Source organism: Gopherus flavomarginatus, chromosome 6 (genome assembly GCF_025201925.1).
Source record: "Gopherus flavomarginatus isolate rGopFla2 chromosome 6, rGopFla2.mat.asm, whole genome shotgun sequence".
NCBI lineage: Eukaryota > Metazoa > Chordata > Testudines > Testudinidae > Gopherus > Gopherus flavomarginatus.
In genome coordinates, this window is record NC_066622.1 from 118,776,099 (window position 1) to 118,794,626 (window position 18,528).

Below are 18,528 nucleotides of genomic sequence, written 5' to 3' on the forward strand. Positions count from 1 at the left end.
ATTGAATAACCTTATTGAATAGTCTCTTTCCTCCTGGCTTCCATCAGATGAGGCAGGGAGCATTCCTAGTAAACACAGCGCGCGGTGGGCTTGTGGACGAGAAAGCCTTAACCCAAGCCCTGAAGGAAGGAAGGATACGAGGAGCAGCGCTTGATGTGCATGAATCAGAGCCGTTTAGGTAAACAATGGGGGGTTTTTGTTTTGTTTTTAAATTAAAAGCCACCTATATATAGTGCCGTTAATTCACTTTTCATTTTACAGCTGTTTTAGGGCTCACATTTATTCCCATTGACACCAGCTCCCACAATGGGGCCCTGTGAATGCTGAGCCTAGAATTCCTAGTGCTATGAAAGAGAAAATACCATAGGCATTGTTCTAGAACCAGTCATCCAAGGAAGTCTTGAAACCATTAGTAATTTAACATTTTGGTTTAAAAACAAAGTTGAAAAAGGACCGTGTCAGGTCAAAAGTCCTGTTTCATTACAGAGAGTGCTCCACTGGACAATGAAAATAAACATGAAGATTTCACTTTCCAACACTAGCACAAGTCTGCTACATTTGCAGTGCGGACACTACAGGAGAATATTTGTTTATAAATGCAAATGAAAACTTACTGCAAATCAGGGACATGTTTCTGTTGACGGTTTTGAGAAAGCTCTCTCTTTATTTATATACGTATAACTCTATACAAACTTACAAACTCAAGTGCTCAAATGACCTGACCGTGTCTCTTCAAGTCTCCAGCATTAGTGACTTGGCTTCTTGAGTCCATAGTGTAGGAGAAGAAACACTCTGCTGGAGACAGATGAATTATTGTTGCTGCTAGAGAGACGCCCAGTCATTTATCTCCTCATTAATACTAGTGATGGAAGTATTAAAATCAATCATCCAGCAGGTTTATAAAAGGCTGTCAAATCCACCTGCTCTTTTTATCACAACTGCTGATTTTTAAATTTTTCAGTACTGATGCAAAGTCCAAAATGCCCCCTGAAGCCTGGCACTAAAGCAGCATTTCAGCACCTCTTCCCCCAGGGCCAGACACCACTCAACAGTTTCAGACCAGAGGGAGAACCCGTGGGGTTCCATGTTCACTACATTTGCTGTGGCTGTAGATCATGTGGCTAGAGCAGAGTGGCTTGCATGTGAAGGAAGCTGGCCATTAGGTTTTCATGATTTGTAACTTTCACCCTGATTTTTCATATTTATATAGTTTTGCTCAAGGCCCATTGAAAGATGCTCCTAATTTAATTTGTACTCCGCACACTGCTTGGTACAGTGAGCAGGCATCCCTAGAGATGAGAGAGGCTGCTGCTACTGAAATCCGCCGCGCAATCACAGGTATCTAACTCTCTTTGTATCTTACACACATTCTAGTTAGCCTGTATTTAATCGGCAGCATGAGTCAGTGGATTGGACAAGGAGCCAGGAGCCCTGGTTTCTAAACCTGGCTTTGCCAGTCGCTGTTACGTTGGACAGCTCGTATATGGCCCAATTGAAACAGGTGCTGCTTGAGCACCCACAGCTCTTACCAAAGTCAGTGGGCATTCATCATTACTCCCATTTTACCGGTGGGGAAGTTACTAAGCCATGAACCTCTCCGTGACTTGTGCGAAATGATCCTCACTCCCTTTATAAAGCACTATCGGCCGACAAGTGTTATTGGTATTACACATAGTGCAGCTTTGTGAACAGCGCAGCACGTGGCTGCCTGGCTGACACAGACCATGTGTGAGTAGAGGTAATGTTACTCATTGCCGCTTTTAAAGCAACAAACCAAGGCCTGTTGAAGAATAACCTTTGATGTCTCAAGCTCTGATAAATCAGAATAAAGAGCTATATGTCCTAGCTAATCCCCCCGCCCCCTGTCACCATAAAGCAAAAAGGAAATGGCAGAGATCCATCCCCCACCGTCTCTCGTGCCTTTGGAGCAGATAACACGAACACATAATTGAGAGACCAGGAGGGCTTGAGCCTTAGCGAGCAGTATTCCACCCAGTCATTGTCGTCACCCAGCACTGACGAGAAGAAGGCTGTGCCACAGTAGCACCTGGTGTGGGTAGCGTACCAACCCATGTAACCTAGGGCAGCCATGGGGTTATACTGGAGAGTGAATGGGGAACCACTAGCCCTAGATTGGAGGACTACAAGGGTAAAATAAAGCCACCTAAGCCCCAAAACCTCACGCTGTGGGTCTTGCTGCAGACACAGCTGAACTTGACCCAAGAATTGGGCCCATTACACATGTATATATAACATTACAGCCAAACTTTGGCTCTCACTCTTGCAACGCAAGTTATTTATCTTAGGTGGTGCCAAAGCTTGTTGCCTAGATGCATCTCTGAAATCAGCAGAAAGTCAAGTTACAGGCATTTCTTTTTTCCGCGATAGAGGCACAGCAGCCTGCGATGCTGAACTGCTATTCTGGCTCCAAAAACACTGCTGGGTTCTCCAAACCATTCCACACTTTTTGTGGAATGTGATTTTCCTTCACACTAGCAATCACAGTATAAATCAGTAAACAGTAGCTCAATTGTATCTTGATAAGGCCCTAAGCTGCTTAACGCTTTTTTAACTTTAATAACTATATTCCAGGTCGCATCCCAGAAAGCCTAAGAAACTGCGTGAACAAGGAATTCTTTGTCACAACAGCCCCATGGTCAGTAATAGATCAGCAAGCACTTCATCCAGAGCTCAATGGTGCCACATACAGGTAAGAGAGAGAAAAGTATTTTCACAGCTGTTTTATACAAACTGGAATTCCATGTGCAGTGACAATGCTGCTAGTAACTATTGCTAAAAACAACCCTCTGTGGTTTACTAGGTAGAGGAACTGCGTATGCATGTAGTCATTCAGCAGGCATTATCAGCACTGCTCAAGTTACTTATTCTATAGTGAGCTTAGTTTGTTTTACACATTTATTCCATTGAGACATCACAGCAGTTGCTAACGCTGCAGCTCCATAAATGGCCCGTACACAGAATCTCTCTAGATTTGCTCTGTACGTCTGTCCAAGGGCTTCAGGCAGTCTTAAACTGATCTGTTTAATCTAGTCATTCATACCAAGCTCATCACCATGCCCTAAGAAGCGGATGGAAAACTTGAGACTCAGTGCATTATTCCTACTAAAAATACCCCCAGGACTTTCTATAAGGAGCTGTAGCACTTTTGCAGAGCAGGGAGATGGAACAATCAGAAAGACTTACAAATAAAAATACAGGAACTGTACAGGAAACAGCCTGTGCCTTTTATTCACAAAGACAGACAGACGTGTGCGGTTGGGGGTGCCAGGGGAGTGTAGCCAGGGAGGAAGATGGGACTTGAGGCAAAGGCTCAGAGTGCAAGAAAACACAAATGGGCACAGGATTTTGAGAGAGTAATACTCAGCAGAGGCTTTGCCATACTGCTTCTAATATCAGCACCATGCAGATCATATTATACAGTCGTACTCTGATATGTTGTTGGGATACTGTTGGATCACATACTTAGACCAAGATTTTCAGAGGTAAGAGGCTTGACTTTTAAAACCTAGATTTTCAACAGTGCTGCGCACCCAGCAGTTTCCATGAGGTTTTACAGTCTTGGTTTTAGGTGTATAGAACCAAGCTCTTACAAAACCCGAGGCCAGGAGTCCAAGATTTTAAAAGAACTCCCTGTGTTTATTTTAAACGGATAGACATTCCCCTGCAGTGTTTGTAACCAGAATACTGCAGCATGGTGGTAGGGAATGAGAACTGGAAAATGAAACTGATTTCCCAATTTTCTTTGTCCAAACTGAGAGAAATGCAAAAAAAAGTAATTAAACAGCAGAAAGTAAATGAGGCTTTTAAAGTGCTTCCAGTTTCTGTGTAAGCTGGGTTTAGTAACCAAGGTTACTGTGTTTTATGAAGATACGATTTGACGGTGTCCCTGTTTAAGTGCATAATTCTACTGGAAGTAGGTATCTGAAGAATGAGATTAATTGTAGCACATTCATCCTCCTCGCTTCTATAGGCCCTCCCACAGCACCCGTACTAAGGAACCCCCCTCAGCCAGATTATAAAATCCACGTGTGGGGCCAGATCCTGGCCTTTATTATAGCTGCTTTGCATATCACAATTGTACTTTGCTAGAGTGCTTTGCCAAGGCTGTATATTATTCCATTATGGGCTACAGCTTAATTGTACAAGAAAATAGTATCAAAATAGAGTCATTCATGTTTGTATTATTTTAAAAGGGAAGGCAATTAGAAGAGTCAGTAAAACATCCATAGCCAGTTGTGTAGTTAACTTACGCCGCAGTAACCAAAGCGGGGAGGAAATGAAGGAGTAAAATGGTTTGTTTTTCAACTCTGTATGAAACAAGCATGAATGAGGCAGTTCAGACAACAGTGGTGTCATACACAGTACAAAACAAATGTTGGGATAGATTCCACTGTTGCCTGGAGCGACTCATTTTATTTGGACTATCTACAAAATGAGTCATGACTCTGCTGGAGAATATCAAATCAAAAAGTAGCCAGAACGTTACATGTGGGCCGTCTCGTAATTGCATTGAGTATGCCATGTCAGAGTGTGTAACGTATTGTGCTTACAGGCTGTTACTTTTTCTTTCTCTGTTTAACTTGCACCATTTTTACAGTGTGTACCTCACACACTGCTTATTGTGTAACACATTTAGATACCGTGAATCAGATATGTGTACTCTGAACATTGATGTACAGCACAGATTGCTAACAATATATTTTCATTGGTGTAGATCAGCCACTTTTGGAGTATGCTTGCCCACTGTAAAGTATGAGCGCATTTTTCAGGTGTAGCAGTAGAGGCCAGGATACCAGGTATTTTAATGAGATGCAACATGTGTGTGTCCACAGCGTGTGTTGGGTGAGTTGGTTTGTTTTTGCTCATGAGCAAAGTTAACATTTGAAGCCACAACTTGGAAAACGTGGCCCACTTGGATCAAACTTTTTAGCACAGTTGGTCTAATTTAGGATCAAGATCCTTGTGCCAGTGGAACTAAGAAGCCATCATTGACAATGGCCTTTTCTTCCCCCATCAATTAGGATGAAACCATCTACTTCCCTTCTCACCTTCACCTCTGAGTTCCATGTAAGTCTAACCCTGCTCCTGAAATTTCTTACCCACATCTTTTCTTTTAGCCCTTGCCCTCTCCACTTCATACCAAAGCTACTATTAACTTCATCTGAATGGCTGCCTCTTTCTCCTCAGTCTCTTTGAGCTGTTGTCACTTCGGTAGAGTCTGTTGCATTCTCCTCTTCTGCACTTTCCTCCTGGAACATACTCATCTCTTCCCTTTGTGATTGCTCCTCTGATGGAAGGGACTTCATGCTTGGCCATTGCTCTGGTTTTAACACTTGCTTTTTGATGCCTTAGTTTCAGTTCTGCCCTCCATACTGATGACTTACAGATCTTTCTCCATCAGACTCTTCTTGTATTTCTTCCTGGCTGTCACATTTCCTTTGCAAACTCAGCATCGGTTCTGCTCTCCATCTTCATCTCTTCCTCTCTTTATTGTGGTTGAAAATGCCACCACCCTCCAGCACCTAAGCTAACCATCATTTTGCTCTTGCTGCCTCTCTCCACCTCAGGATTCTAGTGAGATCATGTCTTCTTTCTTTCCCTCGCTAACATCTGTCCTGTCCCCTCCATCTCTGATCCATGCCTTGGTTATCTCATCTTGTCTCCTGTAAACTCCACCAGTCTGCCCTCTGTGTTTATCACGGCATGCCCTGCCAGAGTATGACTGCAGTATTGGCTCCTGCCCCTCCTTACCCCCTTCATTCTTCTTCATACTAAGCTCAAGGTACTTGTCCTTGTCCTCTTTCAAGGTTCTGCATTATTCCCCCTCTGCATACATCTCATCTTACAAGCCCTAGCACTCACTGTGTTCCTTCCTACTTTTGGCTTTGCACCACTTATTAGCCTCATGCTTGAGCACAAACTGTGCTCTAGATCCTGGCTTCTGATACAGCCCCCTACATGTGCTACTGCACATGTTCAAATAAGACCATAAAGCTGCCCTAATAGACAGCCGAGGGGAATACTAGGCATCATGGAGAGGTTCTGGCAAGAGGCACGGTTAGTGCATTGCTACTTTCTAGAACCTGGCTGGCATAATAGCTGCTATCCTACAGTGAGCACAATACTCAGTATCTCTCCCATCCGAGTGTAGCTGCAGTCTGCTCCCTGCAGCCCAGAAATTCTCCTAGGCATTGCCAGCACCTATGTCAGCTAACCCAAAATTCCTCCCTCTATTCAACATCCCTTGGCCCATGTTTTGCATCCTTCCCTATAAATGCAGCCATTGAAACATTTTCCTGGGCCTCTAAAGCAGTGTAAGCTTTTCCAACGTAACAGCTGAGCGTGCCTTAGTTTTCATGGCCCTGGAAAGGACTGAATCCAAAAGGTATTTGGTACATCTGTAACATCTTACATGAAAAATAAGCTGCTACCAGACTTTTATTCATCAGTTAGAGTTCAAAATATTTATGGCTAAAATTGTGTGTCCTCATGACCTTTGGCTGTCCCACAAATATACAGCCTCTGTATATCAACTTCACAGCCACAATAGAATACAAGCTATGTGTTCAATTTATTACCTTCCTATGAAACATTTAGCTCCATAAGCATGGTTCAAACTGTTAAGTCTTCTGAAAATGACTCTTGTAAAAGTGTGCAACTGAGTTCAGTGAAATGGTTGAATGGTAATGGTCCACCAGATATTTTTTCCCTTTAAACGAGATTACGCTAATCTAGTTAAAATATCTTCTTGTGTCTCGGTGCTATAGCACACCTGGTGCAAGTGAGGGACCTCATTGAGCTCACTTTCACATGCAACCTGCTCCTAGGCTACATTCTTGGACCATAAAATGTATCTCAGACAATGGATTAACATGAGGCCAGTAGATTCGTTCAGATCTTTCCTAAGTGAGAAGCTGATTTCTATGGTTAAGACAGCTGAAAAAACATAATGGGGTAGCTGTGGTGTCAATAGGAAAGCTCAGCTTGAGCCACTATGAGTTAATTTAAAAAAAAAAAAAAAAAAACAAAAACCACAAAGTCTGTGTGCTAACAATGTGCAAAGTTAAGCACATTATAATCCTTAAAGGATTGCAAACAACAGGCTGGCATGATGCAAGACAAAAAAGGGTAGTGAAGTACAATGCCTGATGGGGAAGGAAGCATTGGTTGCATTTTAAATATTCAATACATTTATTTTTCTTCCCCACTCCCCGCCCTCCCAACAGTTTTACCCAATTCAAATAGAAGTTTGTCACTTCTTGCCTTACTTTCTGCTAGCTGGGCCTGGGAATTGTTTCTTAGGTTACAGTGGTAGTGCTGTTTAGAGACTGATCGCCTTCTCAACACTAGAAGAGATTAACATGGAATACCACCCTTCACTACAAAAATGCAGTAGTAAAGAAAGTTTGAAATAACATTATATAAACACTTTGGTAACGATGAATGCTGAAAGCATTTTCCTCCAACATTTTTTCTCTCTCTCACACTCACACACACCCACCCCGTTTTTAAATAGAGGAAGTTCTCTTCTTCACCTATTAAAGTCTTCATCAGTTACAAAGTATGGCTGTAAATCACACAAGTTCATATTCAGGGATCTTTTCACATCAGCTCCTAGTGGCCGCTAGTGTATCTACTGAAGGACTTTCAGGTTCTGTATAAAGGCTAAAGCCTCATTCCATTTCCTTGTAAATTTAAGGAGTTTTGTGTCAAGGGCTACTGCAATGTTATTGCCTCAAAAAAACCTTGATCTAGAGGTATGTGATTATTCTATGGTGTGAAGGCTTGTTGTCATGACTGTTACTATCACTACACCAGCAGATAGAGACTACACCAGCTGCAGTTTGTTTCTCCCTATCTGATCATAGCTTCTCTGAAGTGATTTGAAATATAAATGTGCACAGCCCTAGCTGAGCTATTTTACTTTAAAAATTAGTTCAACTTTAAGCTTTTGAGCAAAGGGGTTTTTTTTTGTTTTTTTTTTGAAATGCCTTAGGTATTAGAATAGTTATACCTTGCTGCCCGTTTTGATGAATTATAGACACCACTACACAGTTAGCATATATTGAGTGAGAAACTCTTAGCTGCCTTAACTCCTTCCAAAACACAGGTTATTGGTTCTGGTCATTCCTTAATACATGTCTTGCTACAGTATTTTTGCATATTGGTGTCATTACCTGTTTCTTCCTAGATATCCACCTGGCATGGTCAGTGTTGCACCTGGAGGGATTCCAGCAGCAATGGAGGGCATCATACCTGGAGGCATTCCCGTTACCCACAATCTTCCAACAGTGGCACACCCTTCCCAAGCTCCATCTCCTAACCAGCCCACAAAACACGGGGACAACAGGGAGCACCCTAATGAGCAATAGCAGCTAATTTAAAAATTATTCAATAAACTTGGGACCAAGAGACATTGGAAAAAAAAAGTTATACAGGAACTAAAAGGAATTTGATACAAAATTTGTAATGTTGATTTTGGACAGATGCATCATTGATGTTCCAGTGTTAACTACAATGCGATAGCAGTCAAGACTGGGGAGAAACCCTGAAGAAGTCACCTGCTTTACTGAAGTACTGACAACTAGGATGATATACATTAATGATCAGCTTCGATTACTGTGTGTTAAGTTTCCTTCATCTGTGCATCAATCACAAGAATAAAACAGATTTCCCCTTCTCAGCCCTTGGGAATAGCAGGGCCATTCACCTGTATTTACAGTGTTGCATCAAGCAAACCTGAAAGAGTTAACATGAGAAATTTAAGAGGAAACCATCATGTGGATTCAGCCCCTTCTTTATTCACTTGTCTGGTTACCTCTTTTTACAGAAGGAGAAAATACTGGCCTAGAGATGAGGAAAAAAAAATGTCTTGGTGCAGTCCTAGCTGGCCAGTAATATATAATGAAAGTTCTCTTAATAAAGTTTAATTATAGCCATTCAGGCCTGGAAGGTTAGGATGTGAAAAAAAGGTGTCAGTAAAATAGCTCCCCTCCTAAAACATGAAAGTAGAAATGTTTCTCTCATCTGACCGACACACTGAATAAAGTAGCTGTAAATTCAGTTATGCCCCCCAGGGATGCAAAAAAAAAAAAAAAAAAAAAAAAAGTTTCTCACACTATTTGTACTCGAATATATTTTCTCAGTTTTAAATCTGCAGCTATTTTATCGAGTGCAAACGTCTTGAGCTGGAAAGGGTTCAAGAAGAATAATGTTGCATTTCCTTATGTCTCAGGAAACACTTTTTATGGTAACTTGTCAGACTGTATGAACAAAACCCACTTTTTTAGACATTGATAAGAGTCTTCTTTTCTTCACGTGATATTTTATACAAGGACACTTCAAAAATGTGTTATTAGATGTGACTGATTTTAACAAATCCTATTAGATTTGTATCAACTAGTTACATGTTATATTCATAGTCTTTTGTGAATCGCCTTTTTGTTTAAAAAGATGGCCTGTTTTGAGCCTTTGTATGGGGGAGGGGGGTGTTGCATTACTGTTTCTGTGACAAAAAAAATCTTAAACTGTCCCAAACAGAAAGAACAATGGCTATCAGAAGTATGTTTTGTTTTAATGTGTTACCGTTATTGTATTTGTTTATCGTGAACGTGGACATTTAGCGTTCAGTGCAGTTTTCAATAAAAAGTGATAAAATTTCTATAATTTCTGCAACGTAGAGCCCTCAATGCAATTTTAGGATGCTTAAAAATAGAAACCCTTTGAGAATGTAAAGTAAGTTATAAATGTGATCATAACAGCATTAGTATCCACCTCTTAAAAAGACCTCATGGCTGCACAACTCACACAGTGAGGTAGAGCAGATCTTCAGCTGCTATAAATTGTCACAGCTATGACAATTTACACCAGCTGAGGATCTGCCCTGAGGTTTTACTCCATGTGTAGATATTTATAATTTAGAAATTCTGGAGAAACTCAATTTAACCTTGCTGATTCCTTAGGCAGTTCAGTTTTAGAAAAACTTGCTTGTGTTACCTTCTGCCCCATGATTTTTTACTTCTTAGAAAAATGCATTTTGGATCCATACCTTGCTAATATTTAAATTCTGTGCAACTTTCGTTTACCCTGCATATTAAAGAAACTCACCCTCATGAACAGTGTGCTTTGGGGAAGGAGCTAGCCCTGGGTTGTACAACCTTTTTTTAATAAAAGTGTTAACACTTATCTACACTAGACAGAGAAAATATTAAACTTGATTCTCCAGAAACTTGCTAAGTCTGACTGAGCACTAGCAGCTTCAAACTTCACTGCATGGAGGGCCCATCCTTGTATTAATGCCAATATCCACTTGAATAGATGGGGCAAATAACTGGACATGGGAAAAAACAATTGAAACCAAGAAGTTTCTAGTTACAAAACTGTATTTGTTTGTTTAAAATTAAATGGAAAGCTATTTACCAGCTTCAAACATGTTACAAAGAGGTCACATTTCATAGCTGTGAGACTATCCTTTTGTCAATGATCTAACATAGCAAGTATGAATGATTATCCATAAACACCAGCATAGAGAAACCAGGAGAAAACAGGTTAGTTAGAGAGAGGACATTTGAGAAACATGAAAATGAAGATAAAACATTTAATTCATGTTGTCAAGATTTAAAGTGATTATTTTAAAAATAACTTCCTGGTACTGTCGTTTTTCAAAATAAGCAGTTGCATTTCAGATGGGCGTAAATACTGTTCTATGAAACAGAATAATTTGTGCCAGTGGTTTCTAGTGCATCCATTGCCAGCAGTGGATTTTGAATCAGGAAAATAAGTCTAGCACAAACCTTTCAGAGAATGGCAGATGCTGTAGAGTTTCATCCAGTACTTATAAAAATAAGATTAGATGCAAATCATAGCAAACTTAGACAATAGCTTCCAATTAAGTTTTACAGTTCAACGAGAACTAAAAGTGAATTTAAAAAATCCAAATGTTACAAGGTATCATAGTAAAAGGCTTCAGTTTAAAAACAACACTGTACTTCTGGGATTGTGACTAGTACAGAGGGATTCAACTGTCTGTAGTACAAACACCAAAAAAATATGCAAGGAGTAGGTCATATGGAGATGCGGAGAATGTGTATCTATCCTGACTTGACATATTGCTGGGTCCAAAGCAACCTGAGTGTAGTATGTCCCAAGTTTTTTCAGACTGAATAGTGTGCGAGGGGAGGGGAGAGAAATGTATACCAGATAGCTGCTGCTCAAGATTTGTGTCTTTTGCTTTACTGACAAACCAATTTACTGCTGCTTTTATATTAATACAAGGAAGGCTGGGGGCGCTTCCATCAATCAAGGGAAGCAGTTCATACAAGTAACAAAAATGTGACTGTGCTGATAAAACTGGCATTTAAAAAAAAAAGTCACCACTTCATACAGTAAAGCTCACAGAAGTTACTTCTCCTTAAGCAGCCAAGTAACACAACAAGAATTGTGCATTCTTCAAAATGAACAGCAATTCTACTTTGCTAAGGGAGTATGAAACATTCCAGTAACGCTGATTAAAAGCTATGCTGTAGCAGCACTCTGGACGATTTCAGCATGCCTCGGTTTAACAAAAGCAACCCAGGAATTAAATTCTCCTAAGGAATTCATGAATAGTCCAAGACAATTCCCAGATGTAGAGCAGGCAAGAGTTTGAAATGAAAAGCCAAGTACTGGGCTATGTAAGCATTCAACAGTAAAAAACCAAGTGGTAAATTTAATATAGACTGGGTCAATATAGGACTTACCCACCAACTGCACATACATGTTTGTAAACCTTCAAGAATGTCAAATGGGGAGATTTAATGTGCACTGGCTACCGTGCTGGGAAAAGGACAATTGCTTGCACCTTCATCTACTGTAGTGGGTGAGGTGCACTGTCAACAGATAAACCCCAACTCCTTTAACTAGGGATTTTTGTTTAAAAAGTCTCACTTGATTTTGAAAACACAGTGAGGCTTGTTAGCCAGAACCTGCCATTTTATAGATTAGAAGAAAGCTGTAATGGTTAATAAAACTCTGCAAAAAGTATGAGAGGTGTCAATTTGTAACAAAAGTGGGGCACAGATATTAGACAGTGTGGGGTTTGGTTTGGTTTTTAAAATCAAAAGCTGTAACTGATTGTATAGTAAACTGACATTAAATCTCTTTAAAAATGAAAGGATGTTCATTTCTTCAAAGGAACTCAAATTTGGGTACAGTCCACCCATATTGTTGAAGGCAAGATACGGCTTGCTTCTGCAACAATTTGGTTGGAGAATGGCAAAATAATGAAGAAAGGTTAAAGACTACTTCACAAGGAAGGTATTTGAATCTTGCTTCTTATGACTTGCAGTAACTGTGTCATTTGGGGGCAAGATATGTCAATGAAGCAGTGTTATCTGCTGTTTGTGTGTTTGTCAACACCATTCACATAGCATACTGAAATGAATGCATGAGCTCTTAACTTACTTAAGTTACTCATTGGTCATGGTACACATGGATTTCACTGTAAGGTAACATCATCTTGGAAGAATGAGGACAAGGTATCAATTTACTTGACTACTGCATTTAGAAAGCAAACTGAAATCAAGACTGTATGTTAAGGTAGAACCTGTTCACTATCTGTGATTCTTCTATTTTCACTCAGGTAATTCATACATATACTGCAAAGAAACATGCATTCTTTTACCTGAAAATCTATGCATGCACCAATCAAAGGAGACCTAAATGGCCAAAAGTGTGATGACACATTTCATAATAAATATCAATGGAATCTGAGAGGGAAAAAATTTGCTAACTTAATACAGCACTTCATTATTTCTCTATTTTTGGTGTTTTGTCACCAAGATTATCTAGGAGTTGTGCACATTTCAATACCATCTAAGCAGCATTTGCAAGAAAAAGCAGCAAGTTCTTTAGTGTTTCCATAGCCTTAAACTACACAAAAATATGCACTTTATGGGTCTTCTTTTGAAATTCTAGGTCATCTACTGCAGAGTTCCCTATCCACCAGCCACACACACACACACACACACACACACACACACACACAGTCAATAGTTTTCAAAGTGCTTATTAAAGATGATCTGAATTGCATTGTATATGTAAAAAACTGGCATTAACCTTCAGTGTTTCTAAGCAATGTTGTTTTAAGATAAACTTTACCCATTACAAATTGCATGGCTAAAGTTATCACATAATAAAATTTCTACTGATGAATATACTCTGGACTTACACTTTTATGAACCTTACATTTTAAGTATGGCCACAAAAGTCAACATGCAAGAAATACCCAGGTTTACATAGAGAAATATATTACAGTGCTTTTTTTAAAAAGCCACTTTAGAATGAAGGGTTTTAAAAAAAAATTAAAATTGCCAAGAGTTCTCACTAATGATCAAGGAGTGCCCCTAGTAAAAGGTAGTTTTCACTTGCAATGTTTAACTAGGGTGAAAGACTCAATGATAAAATGATATACTGTACATATCACAGCAAGACTAGGTTTGGACAATATGAAATTCTCAAATCACACTTGAGTTGGCAACTCCACGCAATTGTTTAGTATGCAATCTCTGGAACAACATTTTCGGTCACTTTTCTAAATAAATATTTCAAGCATACTGAAGAAAGTATTAAAATATGTTACAAGGTGAAATATTAATGGAGAGCAGAAAGGACTTTTCTGAAAACAAAATATAAGTTCACTCAATGAAAAATGTAGCTCTTCTTCCACAGTTTGATCCTTAAAGATTTGATTTTATTATAATGGGCACAACAGTAACTAAAATATTAATAAAATAATGAACGTTGTTTGTACTTCTGACTTGCTCTGGATAGTTTGTGCAAACAAAAAAACCTCACCATCTGACTGGGCACTAGTGATATCTCACAAAATGACCTTTCAAGAAAATGTGTCAAAATATTTAAAGAGTGATGCAGAATACAAGTTCTACTGTAAAAGTAAATCTCAAAAGGAACAAATATCCATCTAACATGTGCTTTTGTAAGTGCCCTTATTTGAAAGAAATTTCTTCTCAATAATTAAGATGCTGGTATACTTTTTTCCTATTACACAACTTCTTACACAACCACATGCGATACATTTATAGACAGATTTGCAACTGGAAAGAAAGAAATGTTTTGTCTTGATAATAAAATTAGTTTTTTGTTTTTACAAGCTGTAGTCCAACCAATTTAGCTCTCTTCACACAGCAGATGAACCTCTAGACTCTCCCCATGCTGGTAAGTAAAATCCTTTCAGCATGCTTCTGCTAGATTTAAGTCAATTCATAAACTGCTAGAGCACAACTCTAACTTCAGGGTCATCAGACACTACGCACTGATACTTTATTTTTTAATTTCATCATTCATCATCATCGTCTTCATCTTCCTCACCATCAGAAAGGGATGTACAAGGGCGAATCTGTCGGTAACGGTCAAGCCACTTCTCTACCATTTGTGTGACCAGGGGATGATTGCGGCGACGAGAGCTTTTCTGCATAGCAACAAAGACTCCACCCTCTGTCACACAGCAGTCTAGCCACTCTCTGAGCAGCTTTTCTTGCTGCTCCTCATTACCTATCTTAGGGGACAGAAAACAGACTCAGGATGAAGGTTTCAAGATTGCTGACAACTTTAAGGAAACAACCTGTGTTACATTGTGACATCTGAGCTAAAAGTAGTGCCAGTACTCTATTTAGATACAGTTAGTGGGACATAACATTTCATAATATTTATCAGGTTTTTTTGGCTTCTATTTTGGAGAGTTTAAGTTCACCCAGGTTTTACTTTTTTTTTTTTTTTTTTAAACACATAATTGTTACATTAATTCTTATACTCAGTCGTACTTGCCAGTTTTCCCTCTCCCTCCTCATCTTTCAAAAATCCATTTCAAAATGAACCTCAGTACAGTGCAAATATTTGTTAAGTTACCTACTGTACAGATACAGCAGACAATTCTAAAGCTGAGTTCTTACAAAGCGCTTGTAAGTCACAAGGCAATCCTTACAATTCTAGTAATACTCTGCTCTAAACTCCTGTTCTTGAAGACATTGTTCAAAGTTACGGCTTCCCAGGTAATATTCTCTTTATAACTAAAATTATATACTATTTCTCCTCTCTCTACATACTAGCTTCTGTGGACAAGGACCCATCTCCAAATCCTCAAATGTGGCTCTACACTTAACTTCAGTGGCTCCCTATCAGTATCAGCGAACAAGCATAGCTTAATTAAAACTAGGATGTATATAAATACTCTAACTCTTACAGCCTACTGGCCAATAAATAAGTTGCACTCAAACTGGGGCTGAATTTAAATTTTTAGTTAACTGGGTGCCTATTTTAGATATATTTGGGTCCATTTCAGGGTTACTGTATTTGTATTTACATATACAGTACATTTACATTCAGCTTGTAAGAAACTAAACCAAGTCCCAAAGATGTGAGTAGCATCCTTTTGCACTGTCTCAAATTATGGGGAGGAGAGCAGAATCAGAAAAGGGTACGTGCATTTTAAAACTTAAAACACGTCAGACTGCAAAAGAGACCTCCTTTACTTACAAATAAGTGTGGAAAAAGTTGCCAGCCACATAAATGCTTCTTACCTCTTGAGCAGAAAGGAAGTGAATATGCAGTAATTTCCTCTCACTGTCGACCAATGGTAAAAAAGTAATGGTAACATCATCATCAGTGTTCAAATTAGCACCAGCACCTCGATTGCCATAACCATCATTCTCCATGGCAACCAGAGCAGAGAAGTGGCCCCTTGTATAGCCCAGAGCAATAGGACTTTTCCAGCAAAAACTCTGTTCCCATAACAAAGGTAAATATACACCTACAAATAAAAGGAAAAAGGGATAAGACACAGAACTGGAACTGGAGCCCTCTTTTACATTAAAGTGATTTCTGGTGGAGAGGGGGTTTCCAAGCTGCTTTTGTTAGCTGAATATTAACATAATATGGACATTAAAAGCACTCAACCACAATGCAGCTGTTAAAATGGATCAGGCTTCCCCAGTATCATCAATCATTACTGGGTTAAGCATGAGATTACAATATACATACCTTTATCCACTCCAGTACAAGTTTACACAGAGTTTGCCCATACAATTCCAGCCAGTACTGCAATTCCATTGCCCTTTCCACACAATAAGGAACACGAGTAAATATAGTAGTAATAAGATGTCATGTTTGGTAACCCCTTAAAATATAAGAAGTTCCACAGCACAAGAGAATAAAACACTACACTTGTATTTTCGTTGTTTTCTTAAACCACCAAAAATTTTGCCTTCTGCTTTCAGAAGATATTATTAAAAGAATCTTCTGACACCACAAGGTTATGCAATACTGAACTACATGGCAAACTTTCCCTGTCTGGCCAGACAGCCTTCATAACCTGTGTCACACTGTATAAATGGGCTGCATCAATTATTTGTATCAAATTATCAGAATCACCAAAAAGATCATACTACTTGCTTAGATGAAAGACTAGTTGAAATCAAGACTAGCTTCACATTCCAATTTCAGAAATAAAAGTGAGTAAATTGCACTGCTGGGATTTTTTTCTTCTAGGAACATGAGTAATTCTTGATGTGTACTCCTGCAAGACAACTCAAGCAAAAGCATGCCTCACCTTGTGACAGTTTATAAATAGCTGTGCGTAAACCAAGTGCATAAGTATCATAGCAACCTTTCATAGCGTAGCTGCCTGCAATGTGTTAGGCAGCTATGGTTGCAACAAAATACAAGGCATATCTTTGCTCCTAAAATGTTCGTGGAACAATGACGCACTAAAGGGCAATACTGAAAAGGGATGCTAGATATTTCTGAATGAAAATCAATGAACCAGTCTGCACATTTTAAAACGTACTTCCAGGTACTCAGAACTGGCCATATTTGGATTGCAAACACTACAGGGAAATATATGATTATTTCAACTCTCTCTGGAAATTTTTCTATTAGATTTAGGCTTGCAAATACATGTTACTATTAAATTTAAGTTTGGAACCAGCTCCTAATAAAGTGTTCCTTTAACATTTTGTTTAAATTAAATTTTTAAATTTTAAACAATGGTCAACTTTCCATTTGATTAACCTGATTTGTAGAAAGATGGAGAATGAGGAGGAGTTACCAAAAACTACTTTTTTTTTTTTTTGCAATTCCTCAGAATTAATCCTGCATGCATATTTAGACAAATGACTTCAGTAAACCCAATATTGATATTAAATATATGAAGTCCCAAACCTTCATTAGCTTAATGGGAAGCTAATTTATTAGATTGAGTGCTTAGTAATAGTAATAATAAGTAATGCTTGGAGATATACCTATCTCCTAGAACTGGAAGGGACCTTGAAAGGTCATTGAGTCCAGCCCCCTGCCTTCACTAGCAGGACCAAGTACTGATTTTGCCCCAGATCCCTAAGTGGCCCCCTCAAGGATTGAACTCACAACCTTGGGTTTAGAAGGCCAATACTCAAACCAATGAGCTATCCCTCCCCCCCATCAAAAGATGCTAATTACAATTTAATTTCCAATTTTCAGAAGAAACTAAGTAGCATGAAAATTATAAGACAAAACAAAAGCAAGGACATTCAGTTGTCTCTGTCTTTACCCCCATATCAAAAACAGAAGATCTCAGATAGGCAACATTATGAATTGACCCTAGACTTCCACCACAGGTACAATGAAAAATACTAAAAGGTTGTTCTCATCTCCCTTGTTTATATAAAACACTGCTGTCATGTTGTCCATCATAACTGCTGCACACTTCCCTTGCAAGTGGATCTGGAAGGTCTGGCATGCCTTGACATTGATGCAAAGTGAGATCTCATCTTGCGAGCAAAGACCTTCGGTCCTGAATTCTCCCAGATGAGCATTCCACCCCAACGCTGACACATCTGTGATCAGGGTCAGCAAGAGCTGTGGTTTGCTGAACGGGACCCCCACACATACCACTGCCTGTGAGTCAAGCCACCACTGGAAAGACCTAAGAACTGGCAGTGAGAATGTAACTGCTTTGTCGAGGTTGTCGCACCCTGGCCAATAAGTTGATACCAGGCAGGCCTGGAGAGGTCTGAGCCTCAGCCTTGCATGTTGTACTACTATGTACAAGCTGCCATACGTCCGAGGAGCTTCAAGTAATTCCTCAGTGTGGTGGTGGGGGTATTGCTTGAAACCTTGTATGATGTCTTGCATTGTCCAAACACTAGACTCTGGCAGGAAGGTTCTGGCCTGACCAAAGTCCAACACTGCCCCCAATGAACTTTATTCTCTGAATAGGAGATAGTGTTGATTTGCATATGTTCAGAAGAAGATCCAGCCTGTCGAAGGTGGATCTCATCAAGAGGATGTACTGCTCCACTTGCACCCTGAAGCAGCCCCTGACTAGCCAGTCATTGAGGTACAGTAAGACCTGCACCTACCTTCTTCTTAAGAAGGCAGCTACAATTGCCATGCACTTGGTAAAAACTCGAGGGGCTGCTGACCAGCCATAGGGGAGGACCTTTAACTGGTAATGGTTGTGTTTCACTTCAAACC

The 18,528-nt window shown here is 39.5% G+C and overlaps 2 protein-coding genes across 12 annotated transcripts in view; one reads left to right on the forward strand and one right to left on the reverse strand.

Moving 5' to 3' along the window:
* CTBP2 (C-terminal binding protein 2) overlaps positions 1-10,299 on the forward strand; it is a 237,224-nt gene extending 226,925 nt beyond the window's left edge. For all 7 annotated transcript variants that reach the window (XM_050959317.1, XM_050959318.1, XM_050959320.1 and 4 more), the window contains 4 exons: positions 48-178; positions 1,211-1,338; positions 2,593-2,710; positions 8,213-10,299. In XM_050959317.1, coding sequence (XP_050815274.1) covers positions 48-178; positions 1,211-1,338; positions 2,593-2,710; positions 8,213-8,393 — 558 coding nt within the window. In that variant the 3' untranslated portion in view covers positions 8,394-10,299. The remainder of the gene's footprint in view (positions 1-47; positions 179-1,210; positions 1,339-2,592; positions 2,711-8,212) is intronic.
* Positions 10,300-10,385: 86 nt separating this feature from the next.
* The window catches only part of ZRANB1 (zinc finger RANBP2-type containing 1), a 76,154-nt gene continuing 68,011 nt past the window's right edge, over positions 10,386-18,528 (reverse strand). For 3 of the 5 annotated variants that reach the window (XM_050959405.1, XM_050959406.1, XM_050959407.1), the window contains 2 exons: positions 15,597-15,826; positions 10,386-14,575 (listed from right to left, as the gene is read on the reverse strand). In XM_050959405.1, the coding sequence (XP_050815362.1) occupies positions 14,357-14,575; positions 15,597-15,826 (449 nt within the window). In that variant the 3' untranslated portion in view covers positions 10,386-14,356. Of the gene's footprint in view, positions 14,576-15,596; positions 15,827-18,528 lie in introns of those variants that run through there. The other 2 variants (XM_050959408.1, XR_007775145.1) reach the window with 2 other exon arrangements.